General features: G+C 37.1%; 1 protein-coding gene across 1 annotated transcript; it reads left to right on the top strand.

Moving 5' to 3' along the window:
• Positions 1-8,211: 8,211 nt before the first annotated feature.
• Positions 8,212-9,287, top strand: LOC107783024 (protein SPIRAL1-like 5). The gene is made up of 2 exons (XM_016603983.2): positions 8,212-8,556; positions 8,962-9,287. The coding sequence occupies exons 1-2, from the start codon at positions 8,314-8,316 to the stop codon at positions 9,037-9,039; spliced, it is 321 nt and encodes a 106-aa protein (XP_016459469.1). The 5' UTR covers positions 8,212-8,313; the 3' UTR covers positions 9,040-9,287.
• Positions 9,288-12,417: the final 3,130 nt, after the last annotated feature.

The raw sequence follows: 12,417 nt of genomic DNA, 5'->3' as shown, positions 1-12,417 counted from the left end.
TGATAGCTTAACTTCGTCCTCAACGGAGATATCCTTTGCCCGGATGTTAGCGGCTTCAGCATAAGCTCGATATGAAGACACAAATGCCTCTGCCTCAGATTTAGCCTTGGGAAGCTCAGTAGCAAATTTATCTTCGAACACTTCAATTTTGCATCTTCGAACCAGGCTTTCCTCCTTTACTCTTTGAACCTGGCATTCGATTGAAGCTAGCTGCTCCCGAAGAGTATCTTTCTCCGAGGCGAGACATTCTATACCTTGTCTCCACCCAAGGGTTTTGGACTCTTTCATCTTGAGCTCCTCCCGAAGCTGCTCCACCAGCTCGCCCTTCTTCTGGAACTGCAAAATTAAAGTATTAGTCGTTAAAACAAGCAAGTGCACAATAGACCCTCAAACACTATATTACCTTTTCAATGAGCTCATCTATTCTTGACGAGCGTTCATCAATTCAACTCGGAGATCGCTGATCTCCCCCTTTTTTGACATAGAGGATCTTAAGGTTGTCCCTCTCCTCCACGAGCTTCTTAAGTTCGGCTCAGCATCAGGCAAGCTCAGTTTGAGATTTGGAGAATTCTTGTTGGTGAAGTGACACGGCCTTCTCACAAGGAAGTCAGACTTAGAAAGGTGAAGATTAAACTCGAAGTAATGGAAGACAAAACTTACTTGTTTGAGAAGTTTTTCGGCCTCCTCAAAAATAAATAAGGCATCAGGGTCCGGACATTTTTCGATCCCCGCAAGACACTCCCGAAAAATATCATTCCCTTCATGGGTCGTTCCCACATCGGGAGTCCCCATGGCCTAGGCTTCTCGGAATTGCCCTTCGGAGACAATCGAGCCTTGCGGCAAGTTGTCTATGTTGATTAACCCAAGTGGTTCACTTGGATATTATTTTGTCTTTGAAGAGCCTTGGAGTTAGGCTCTTCGAGCTCATCCACCAAGTGCCCCCTAGACAAGGCGTGCTTTTCCACCTGGTGACTCAGGGACTTTGCTCGAGCTCCCCTCTGAAATTTCTTCGGTTCGAGATCGAACCGCCTCTGCCACCATCGGTTCAGAAGACTTCGGAGTGTCAGAGCCTTCTCTTTCCCGAGCTACCAGCAGGCAGTCATCATCTTCTCCCTCTTCTTCCTAATCCCGAAGACATTGGGTCGTTTCTGGAGATAGGGCCACAGTGTCAGCCTTGGGCTTTCAAGCTTTGCTTTACTTTGGCTTCGGGGAATTTGCAGGCGACCTCCTCTTTCTTTTATTTACTTTGGAAGGCTTTGGTGTCTCTTCTTTACCAGGTGGGGGTGGCCGCATGTCAACGACATCTCTGAGGCCTACATAAAGATGAAGTATATTTCACTAAGAAACGCAAATATGCAAACAAGAAGACTCACCATGGTTTTTCACCTCCCATCGACCTTTAGCCAGGTCACGCCAGTTTCACTCCACGTACGAAGAAGTAGAGGCCAATTTTCGAACCCAACCTTCGAGGTCTGGGACCGCATCGGGAAACCAAACAACAGCTACACCATCGGAAAGTGGTCAGACCGAGAAAAAAATAAGGTCGAGAAAGAGAAGGGAAAATTGGGTATAAAAGTCATTATTAATAAACATATACTTACGTTTCATGTTCCATTCCTCGGGGAATAACATCCTCTCAGTAGGAATCAGGTCAGAGGTCCTGACTCGGATAAACCCGCTTATCCATCCTCGGTCTTTATCCTTATCAATGCTGGAGAAGAGAGATTTCGAGGATCGGCATTGTAGCTTTATCAGGACACCTCGATAAAGGTGAGGCTATACAGCCTGATCAAATGGTCGAGGGTAAAAGGCATCCCCTCGACCTAGCTCGAGAAGTATCGGATTGACGATTCGCCAGAATGAGGGGTAGATCTGGCCAAGCGTCACTTGGTATTGTTGGTAAAAAACAAGGATAACTGGATATATGGGACCCAGAGTTGGGACGATAGGACCCAGCATGAATGGGTAGGTATACACGCTTAAGTACCCCGCTTTGTGAGTAGTGATATCCTCTTCTAGGGAAGGGATCACTATGTCTTTGTTCTCCGAGTTGCAACCTTTTTTCACTTGCTCGAGCTCATCTTTGGTTATCAAACAGATGTGTCGGGACATGGGCTCGCATCGGCCTGGTGTCGACGAAGGTTTATCAATCTTGAAATCGGATATTATTTCGCACAGCAGGGGTATGCACTCCTCGATGCGAGGTGGCATTACCGGTTTACTTATGGAAGGCCGTGATGACGAAGAGGCTTTTTCCTTTTGGGGAATGGTTTTAGATATTTTAGCCATTGTGGTGTAGAAATTCAAAGAGAAAGGGTTGATGATAAAGTAAAGGCAAACTAAAGAGAAGGACGAACTCAGAGAGCTTGAAGGAACTAATGAGATTTTGAAAACGATTAGAGAAGTAAAGTTTGTAAAATGGTGAACCTGGTCTATTTATAAGGGCCACTTAAGCGTGTTAGGGAAGCTGAATAGCCGACCGTTAGCCGCCTCCAATTAATGGCCATGGAAAACTGTACAGACGCGAACCTTTCAATCACTTCAGACGTTGACATCACGAGATTGGCATCATGATCGAGATATCGAAGGACTGAGAATCAAATCATTTCTTATCATTTTATCTAAGAAACACGGGGACTATCTGTATACAGTCAAAATCGAGTATGTCTAATTTCTTGGGCCCGAGGTGTCGCAGTAAGACCGAGTTCAGGTAAGGTCGAGTTCGAGCTCGACGGACCAGATTCGAGCTCGAAGACAGAATGCAGTCATGCACTGCCCGAGGATCGAGCCAATTATGACCGACTCTGAAATAGAACCGTTGTGAGTTTGTTACAGAAGGACAAGATTTGTACGAATTGGTACAAATCCGTACCAGGCGATTATACAGCTGTCCCAATAAGATTCTTTCTGTAAATGGAAATATACCTTATTTAGGGCTCCCTTCCTATATAAAAGGGATCCCAATCATTTGTAAACATCATCTAATCATTGACAAAAGAATATACTCTCTACTTTATGCTCATAGCTCATCAGAATTGTCCTTTTATCTTTATTGCTCTTACTTTATTGTTCTTGGTTCATCTCGAGGCCATTAAACTCGAGGTCGCTACTGCTTACTAACTTATCTACTGGTTTAGTCTTGCTTATTTCCTTCATATATACTTAATCACGTATCTTTAAAACCACAAAGCAAATTTAATTATTACTCGTATTTTTTAGGTAAACAAATTCCTCCACCATTAATTAGAGGTTTTGGATTTGAGCCTATGGAATATGGAACATTTTTTTAATGAGTTTGAGGATTAGTCGAGGTGCAAAGCTGGTAATAGACATCAGGCGGTAAACTAAAAAAATTGACCTCTAAGACCCAACATATATCCATATGTATGATGATTGTTGTAGAAATACGAATGTTAAATCAGATGCGGTTCATATTAATATCTAGCAAGATCAAGAATACTCATACCTAATAGAGGGTGCATGTAGCACACATTGAAGATAAAATTAGATAAATCACATAATTAGATGGTTTGACTATGTATAAGTAAAATTTTCCCATATATTGTATGGAATTAGCAACTTTATCCTCTATTAAAATATTGAAGGGGAGCCTTGGAGCAACGACAAAGTTATCTCTGTGTGACTTATAGGTCACAGATTTGAGCCGTGGAAGCAGCCATTAATGCTTACATTAGGGTAGGCTTCCTCGAACCTTGACATGAATGCAAAATATTTTGTGCACCAGGCTGCCCTGTTTTTTTAAAAAAAATTGTTGATCTAATACCCCCTCCCCCCTCTCGTTAGAAAAAGTTTTATTTTTGTTCCTAACAAGGCGCGCTCCAATATGAGGGTAATTTTGAACCATAGTTTGAATTAAGTTAAGGAGTAAATTTAGACTTTTTCTCTTAAAGAATTTGGACGTGTGATGTTCACCCATTTTATGATAGAGCTTTGTTAATGACAAGGCAAATAGTAGGGGTGCGCATCGGTCGGTTCGATTCGGTTATGAATATTATCGGTTTATCATATCAGTTATCAGTTTACAAATTTGATAAACCGATAACCGAACCGATAAGATATCGATTTCAGTTATCGGTTAATCGATTATCGGTTTACCCGATAAGATAACTCAATCTAGAGTTAAGCAAAAAAGAGAAGACAATTCACTAGAATTAAGAAAAAAAAGAGAGAAAAATTCACATATAGTATACTACCCATTTCTGCGTCTGTCCAGTGATCACAACTGGAATGGTACTAATTCTTCAACAACAGTTGTCCAAATACATTAATAATAATACAAAGTAGTAGCAATTTCACCTTAAAATTAACAAGTCCAAACATGTAGTACTAACAGTCCAATAGAAACAGGATGTTGTTTGTCAAATGCCTAACCTGAAAAAAGAAACCATAGAGCTAAACCTTGATATGTGCATGGGCAATACTAACACAGAAATGAAAAACACCTAGAAGGCAAGAAAATGTTGTCGTGTTGTCAAAGCTCAGCATACTATATAGAAGAATAATGTTAAAAAATATACCCGAAACTGATAAAGATTGTCGATTGAGAATTGATAAGTGCGAAGAGAAATTGATAGTAGGTATAGGCTGCACAACGTGAGCTCATAAAATTAAGAAACGAAAATAAAAAAATAAAGAATCATTAACAGTCAAAAATACCAATATGAAGATGAATTTTGTTATAGAAATTAAAAGCCTAATGTGTAAGACTAAAGACTTACGTTAGGAGTAACTAGTAAGGTCTATGAAGAATGAAGATGAAGCAACTGAAAAGTGCGGCTAAAAAAGAATAGAAGAGAATGAACTGAAGCCCTAGCATATGTATATACTTAAGGGTAAAGTCGTAACTTTATTAATTCTTATTGGGAGTTAACCCATTAACAAAATTGGCAAACCGAGGCCCGAACCGATAACCCAATAGTAATAAAATTCTAAATCATTACCGAACCATTAACCCAATAACCCGATACCGATAACCCAATAAACAATTAACGGTTCGAATTATCAATTTTACCTGATATATGCCCGGCCCTAACAAATAGAAGATAATTTGCTAATAACAAGGGTCTCAATAGACTAAAAATGCAATGGCAAAATTGAACATTTTCGAATATTATGTGAATGAATGTAGACCTCAAATCAATAGCTTTACCCTACAAGTACCCTTCCAACCGAACTCTCCCTTACTAAACAAAACTATAATTAGTTCATTCCAAATTACCTTTTTTCTTCTTTCAATAATAATATGATTCACCATTTGGGTCCATGGTTGCTATGTTTTGGCAATCAAGTCTATAACTACTCACCTTTTTACTAATTTTAAAGTAATATCTTTTCTTGATTTAACACCATTTATTAGTGACATTTTTAAGCTCTTCCAAAAGCTAATAACGTGTTAAGCCATTAGCCATTAAAGCAAAGCTTTATTTGATTGACAACAGTTGAATCATCTGCACTTTATTTTATTCATTCTCCTGGGCTTAGCTAATTCAAGAATCTAGATTTTATACTTTTATATAGTTATTGTTTTCTGTTTCTAGTCAAGTAAAGAACATAGTAGTTGACTGTAAATTAAATAGGTATAGTCTCAACCTAGTTCCTAGACTGCTAGGATATTTGTATCAAGTGCACTTAACTGGAAATTTTGACCAAATAATAATTAGAGAGAATGAAACATGTGTAAGTGCCAGTTCTTTACAAAATATGTGCATTTTCGGTTAAAAATGATTAATCTTAACAAATATTTGCTAAATCAAAGTCAAATTTGTTGAAATATGTGATAATTTTATCTAAAAGTTTAAGTTGTTAAAGATCAAGAATATATATTTTTTACTTAATTTTGTTTTCAATAAAACTGCCGTTTCATACCGTTCTACAATTTATTCCATTCTTCATTATTTTTTAATTTGAGATTATAAAGTAGCTAAACAATTTAATACGTCAAGCTAGTAATTAAGTGAAACTATATCAAGAAGGATTTTGCACGTAATAAACCTACAATAATGACAATGATAATCTCTTATGACTGCGGAAGTCGTAAACAACGATAAAAGTCTGAAAAACAACTCAAAATACTGATAGTGTAGTTAAATAATGAAGAATTACACATAATTTTGATTTAGAAAATAGTTAGTGATAAATTGTTAATCTAATTAATAGCATGGTATAACCAATTAAACCACTCTGATAATGTGGAGCAAAGCATCATCAGTAGAATAAACGTAAGACCTAGTCCTTACTTATAACATAGAATATTGTCTTTCTATGTCAACGCCGTCAATTAATCATTTGGTATTCGGAACCACTGCTCTGACTAATTTGGATTTGCGCTGCATGAGCGAAGTCTTGATAGCCCTTCTAGCATTCGAATATTTCGTTGAAGCCTAAATATGCATACAGCTCTGCTTGCTGGTTGGGCCGGTTCGATGGCTCTGTATGAATTAGCGGTTTTTGATCCTTCTGATCCGGTTCTTGATACACTGTGGAGACAGGGTATGTTTGTTATACCCTTCATGACTCGTTTAGGAATAACCAATTCATGGGGTGGTTGGAGTATCATAGGGGGGACTGTAATGAATCCGGGTATTTGGAGTTACGAAGGTGTAGCTGGAGCACATATTGTGTTTTCTGGTTTATGCTTTTTGGCAGCTATCTAGCATTGTGTGTATTGAGATCTAGAAATATTTTGTGATGAACGTACATGAAAACCTTCTTTGGAATTCATTTATTTTTCTCAGGGGTGCTTACTTTGGTTTTGGTGCATTTCATGTAACAGGCTTGTATGGTCCCGGAATATGGGTATCCGACCCTTATGGACTAACGGAAAAAGTACAACCTGTAAATCCATCATGGGGCGTGGAAGGTTTTGATCCTTTTGTTCCAGGAGGAATAGCCTCTCATCATATTGCAGCAGGAACATTGGGCATATTAGCGGGCATATTCCATCTTAACGTCTGTCCGCTACAACGTCTATACAAAGGATTGCGTATGAGAAATATTTAAACCGTCCTTTCCAGTAGTATCGCTGCTGTCTTTTTTGCAGCTTTTGTTGTTGCCGGTACTATGTGGTATAGATCGGCAACAACCCCGATTGAATTATTTGGGCCCACTCGTTACCAATGGAATCAGGGGTACTTCCAGCAAGAAATATATCGAAGAGTTAGTGCTGGGCTAGCAGAAAATCAAAGTTTATCAGAAGCCTGTTCTAAAATTCCTCGCTACATTTACAGATATGCAAAAACTACTGTAATATATGCACGTAAATATTCAAAATTTACACTATAAATTCACCTCTTTTTAAAGAAAAAATTTACTTTTGATTGCTTCTTTTTAACTTTCATCTACTTATTGATGCTTTTGAGAATGACCTAATCACATGTAGTAAACTTACACTAAGTGGCGGAGGCAGGATTACCGTCAAGGGGGTTAAAAAAAAGTTAAAATGACCTTACAAAGATTTTGAACCCCCTTGACTACTAAGTTATGCTTTTGGACTGTGTCAAGGGGATTCAAAACATAATTTATAGAGGTAAAATTATATTTTGCCTTACATAAATATATAATTTTTCGGCGAAGGGGATTCGAGTGAACACCCATCCGCCCCTAAATCCGCCCCTGCTTACAATGTCAAAAGAAAGCAAGAAATTAAGTTCTTCATTTCCTAATTCCTTTCTTCCCTTTTGCCAGACGTCTTGTCTCCAATAATAACAATGATAATGAAGAATTACACAAATTTTTGATTTAGAAAATAGTTACTGATAATTATTAATCTAAATAACATGGTATAACCCATTAAACTACGTACTCTCATAGTGTGGAGCAAAGCGTCAATAGAAATAAACGTAAGACCTAGTCCTTATATTATAACATAGACTTGTCTTTCTATGTCAATGACATCAATTAACTATATGGTATTCGGAACTCATCGCTTTGACTAATCTAGATTTGTGTTGCGTAATCCTGGCTACCTTTAGATGTATGCAAAAACTACTGTAATATGCACGTAATTTTTCAAAAATTGCTTATGTACATTCCGTTATACAAAATTTACACAATAAATTCACCCGTTAAAAAAAAAAAAAAAAAAAAAAAAAACCTTAACTTTTGATTGCTCGTTTTTAACTTTCATATACTTATTGCTTTTGAGAATGACCTAATTACATTTGGACTAACCAATATAAAAGGGCAAACACACTTTCAAGGACAGAAGTGTTAAATATTTCTAAGCAAAGTCATTTAACACAGCTAATATAATTCCCTTTTCTTCTTTAATATAATCCTATTCATACATTCTTAATGGAGAAATCTCCAAACTCAGGTAGAGGTGTTAGCTATGGAGGAGGCCAAAGTTCCTTAGGTTATCTCTTTGGTGGTGATGATAAAAAACAACAAAAGATTGATGATCCTCCACCTTCTCCCACTGTTTATGCACCACCCTATGGAATTGATGATTCAACTGAAAATCCATCAGAAAATTCTCCCTCTACTTCCATTACTTATCAAAAAAGTCAGGGCCAGAATTCAGGAATTTTCATCACTGTGAGTAATATTTTGTGTTCATATAGTTGCTCTTGATTCATCGCAAAATTGACTTAGATGAGCTTAAATGGTATGATCTGATCAGTGAGAATTCATATAGCTGACCTCAACTTGTTCGGAGTTCAAGCATAGTAGTTGTTGTTGTTATAGTTGCTCTTTATTTATGCGAGTAGTAAATATAAGAAACTAGTACTAGTAATTTTTATTTTTTTTATATCGGTTTGAGATCAGCTTAAATGGAGCGATTGGTAGGTAAGAATTTATATAACCGATCTCAACTTACTTGAGATTGAGGCCTTGTTTTGTTGTTGCTTTTGGTTTAACATGAAGTCTTTGTTCATGTGACTTCTATCTTTTTTTTTTTTTTTTACCTTCACTTATTCATAGTTCTCAAAAAATGTTTAGGGTCGTCCATCGACAAAGGTGAAATCAGTTCCAGGAGGAGACTCATCACTGGGCTACTTATTTGGAGATAAGTCTTGATATTTCTGATCTAATTTTAAGCATGGCTGAAGTTTAGGGTTTGAATAAGGGACTACCCAGGAATTTGTAATTTTTTCATTTGCCACTAAAAATTCCAATATTTGTATTTGTGTGCTAGTATTTGTACTCAATCTAAGTTTGTGTGGTTGTGTGAGAGGCTATTGTGTGATTAATAAGATCATCATTCATATTTGGTTAGGGTTTGTAAGGTTTTCAGTATATATATGTATTTTTAAAAGAAAGAAAAATGTTGATTCTCTGCCTTTCAGGGTAGGTGTAAAGTTGTACATCTCACTCTCCCCAAACCTTACTAGTGAGAATTCGCTGGGTTTGTCGTTGTTGTATTCTTTGTTGCACTGTATCAATCTTCAATAAATTATTCATGTTGTAATGGGGTCTATGCTTCCTTTATGCTAAGTTTTCCATGGCCCAATTTGGTCTGGGAAGGCTTAGAACAAATATTTTTCCAGATATAATATTCTCTTTCTTCTTATAGAATATAGTTTTTCCCCAGTTAATTTGATGGGGTCAGTGCTTTTGCTTCTCTTTTCTGAATAAGTTTGAGTTATTTTATGTTCCTTTTCCATTGGCCATTGTGGGGATATGGATCATATACTCTCCGTACCATTTCCAGCTTGTTTTGGCAAAGAGTACCTTATAGAAAATGTTAATTAGTACTGCTTTTCATGCAGTAGGTTTGCTTATTAGGATATATATATTAAGGAGAAGAAATCCATCTAAGAGGGTATATTTTCAAGATATAAATAAGGTTTTCTTTTTAAGCAATCTTTTTTTTTTCTTGATGTTTTCTATGTCGGGTTCATTAATCACTCAGCACGCACCGGGAATAAGAGGGAGGTGCATGGATGCAGGCCGAAGCATCCTAGCCACGCCCACCGCTTCCCAGTATTCAAACAAGTTGGAGAGTCGTTCTGCTTTCTATACTAATTTATTCACTTCACCTTAACAAACTCAGTGAAATCCCACAAGTGGTATCTCACTTCACCTTGAGGGTCTTTAATTTCTATCCTTCACGATCAATTTTTCTTCGTCTTTGTATGGCTAATTAATTAATTGATCCACATTTGCCACCTATAAGACCAACAACCAAGTAAAATCCCACAAGTGGATACCTCAATGAAAACTTGAAATTGGCACCTCAATGAAAACTTGAAACTGATTGTTTTATCATTAACATGAATTGAATTTCTAGAGTAACTCATTTCTTCAAGAAACCAATATGATGATCATCTCTAATTCTGATGTATGAAAGAACAGCAGATTCCACCTGGAAAAGAACAACAAATGGAATTTGACATGACTAAAAGGTTGTTTTTGTTGCGGAAGCCAAATGTATATAGTGTGAATAAGTCACAATTACTATACCAAAAATTATGACAGCCACCAAATAATAAATAAGATAATAAAGCAATAATAAAAGAAACACCAGAATTTACGAGGTTCAGTCAATTTAACATACTCCTCGGACACAACCAATATTTTATTCCACTCCAAAATACAAGTGAAATAATACTAAAGAGAGAAGATACAAATGCCTTAAGAAAATAAAAAGGCAAATGAGAGGTGTGTTTAAATCCTAAACATTAGGCCTCCTTTTATAGGGTGAAGTACCAACCAAAATTGGTACTTCACCGATGTGGGATTTCTGCCATTCAACAAATCTCCACCTTGGCAAAATTTCACATCTTCAATTTTCTCTCAATAACAAAATTTTAGTTGTGTCTTCATCTTCAATCTTCAGTGTTCAACAATGTTGATCAAATCCAAACAATGTTGAAACTTGACCGCAGTTACCACTTTTGTCAGCATATCAGCAGGATTCTCTGTAGTATGAATTTTCTTCACCGTGACTCCACCTTCTTCTATGATTTCTCGTACGAAATGATACCGAACATCAATGTGCTTCGTCCTTGCATGATAAACTTGGTTCTTCGCTAATTGAATAACACTTTGACTACCACAAAAAAATGTGATATTTTTTTGTTCAACACCAAGCTCCTTTAGCAACCCTTGAAGCCAAATTGCCTCATTCACAGCCTCTGTAATAGCTATGTACTCTGCCTCTGTTGTAGACAAAGCAACTGTTGACTGCAAAGTAGACTTCCAACTAACTGGTGCTTTTGCAAAAGTAAACACATAACCAGTAGTTGATCTTCGTTTGTCCAAATCACCCGCAAAATCTGAGTCACAATATCCAACTACAGACTGATTGCCTTCCTGCTCAAAAACTAACCTAACATCTACAGTATTATGAATATACCGTAGAATCCACTTCACAGTTTGCCAATGCTCCTTTCCTGGATTATGCATATATCTGCTAATAACTCCAACAGCTTGTGAAATGTCAGGTCTCGTACAGACCATTGCATACATCAAGCTACCAACAACATTTGCGTATGGTACCTTTGACATATACTCTCGTTCAGCTTCATCCTTTGGCGACATAGTATTACTTAGCTTAAAATGGGGAGCAAGTGGAGTACTAACTGGCTTAGTCTTTTCATCTATGCCAAAACGTTGTAGTACTCTTTTCAAATATTCTTTCTGAGATAAACAGAGTTTCTTTGAACGTCTATCTCTTATTATCTCCATGCCAAGAATTTTCTTTGCCTCACCCAAATCCTTCATCTCGAACTCCTTCTTCAGTTGAATTTTCAACTTATCAATTTCTTCCAAATTCTTGGAAGCTATCAACATATCATCAACATATATGAGAAGATATACAGAGGAACCATCTTTAAGCTTGCGCAAATATATAAAATGATCGTATTTGCTTCTCTTGTACCCTTGCCGCAACATAAACTCGTCAAATCGCTTGTACCATTGTCTAGAAGATTGTTTCAATCCGTACAACGATTTTTCAAGTTTGCACACCGTATTTTCTTTTCCAACAACTTTGAATCCTTCTGGTTGAGTCACGTAGATTTCCTCCTCCAAGATTCCATGTAAAAACGCAGTTTTTACATCCATCTGAACTAGTTCCAAATCCAACTATGCTACCAAAGCCAACATAATTCTAATGGAGGAATGTTTTACAACTGGAGAAGACACTTCATTGTAATCAATTCCCTCATTTTGAGCATATCCTTTGGCCACCAATCTTGCTTTGTAGCGAACATCTACTTGGTTAGGAAATCCTTCTTTCTTTGCAAATATCAATTTTCACCCAATTGCTTTCTTTCCCTTTGGGAGATTGGCCAATCTCCATGTATGATTCTGATGAAGGGACTATATTTCATCATTCATGGCAATCCACCACTTATCTTCTTCTGAACTTTGGACTGCGTCTTTATAAGTGGTAGGAACATCATCAGCTACAATTGAGGTTGCACAAGCAACCGTCTCTATGAGACGAAC

The sequence above is a fragment of the Nicotiana tabacum genome, chromosome 1 (genome assembly GCF_000715075.1).
Source record: "Nicotiana tabacum cultivar K326 chromosome 1, ASM71507v2, whole genome shotgun sequence".
In the NCBI taxonomy this organism is placed as follows: Eukaryota; Viridiplantae; Streptophyta; class Magnoliopsida; order Solanales; family Solanaceae; genus Nicotiana; species Nicotiana tabacum.
Note: the sequence above shows the minus strand (reverse complement) of the source record. Positions and strands in the feature narration are given on the sequence as shown.

What these genes read in the sequence shown, in the direction of transcription:
- LOC107783024 (XM_016603983.2), top strand. Translation starts at nt 8,314, where the DNA reads ATGGAGAAATCTCCAAACTCAGGTAGAGGTGTTAGCTATGGAGGAGGC. An exon ending in ATTCAGGAATTTTCATCACT is followed by an intron (nt 8,557 to 8,961) that starts GTGAGTAATATT and finishes AAAAATGTTTAG; the next exon opens with GGTCGTCCATCGACAAAGGT.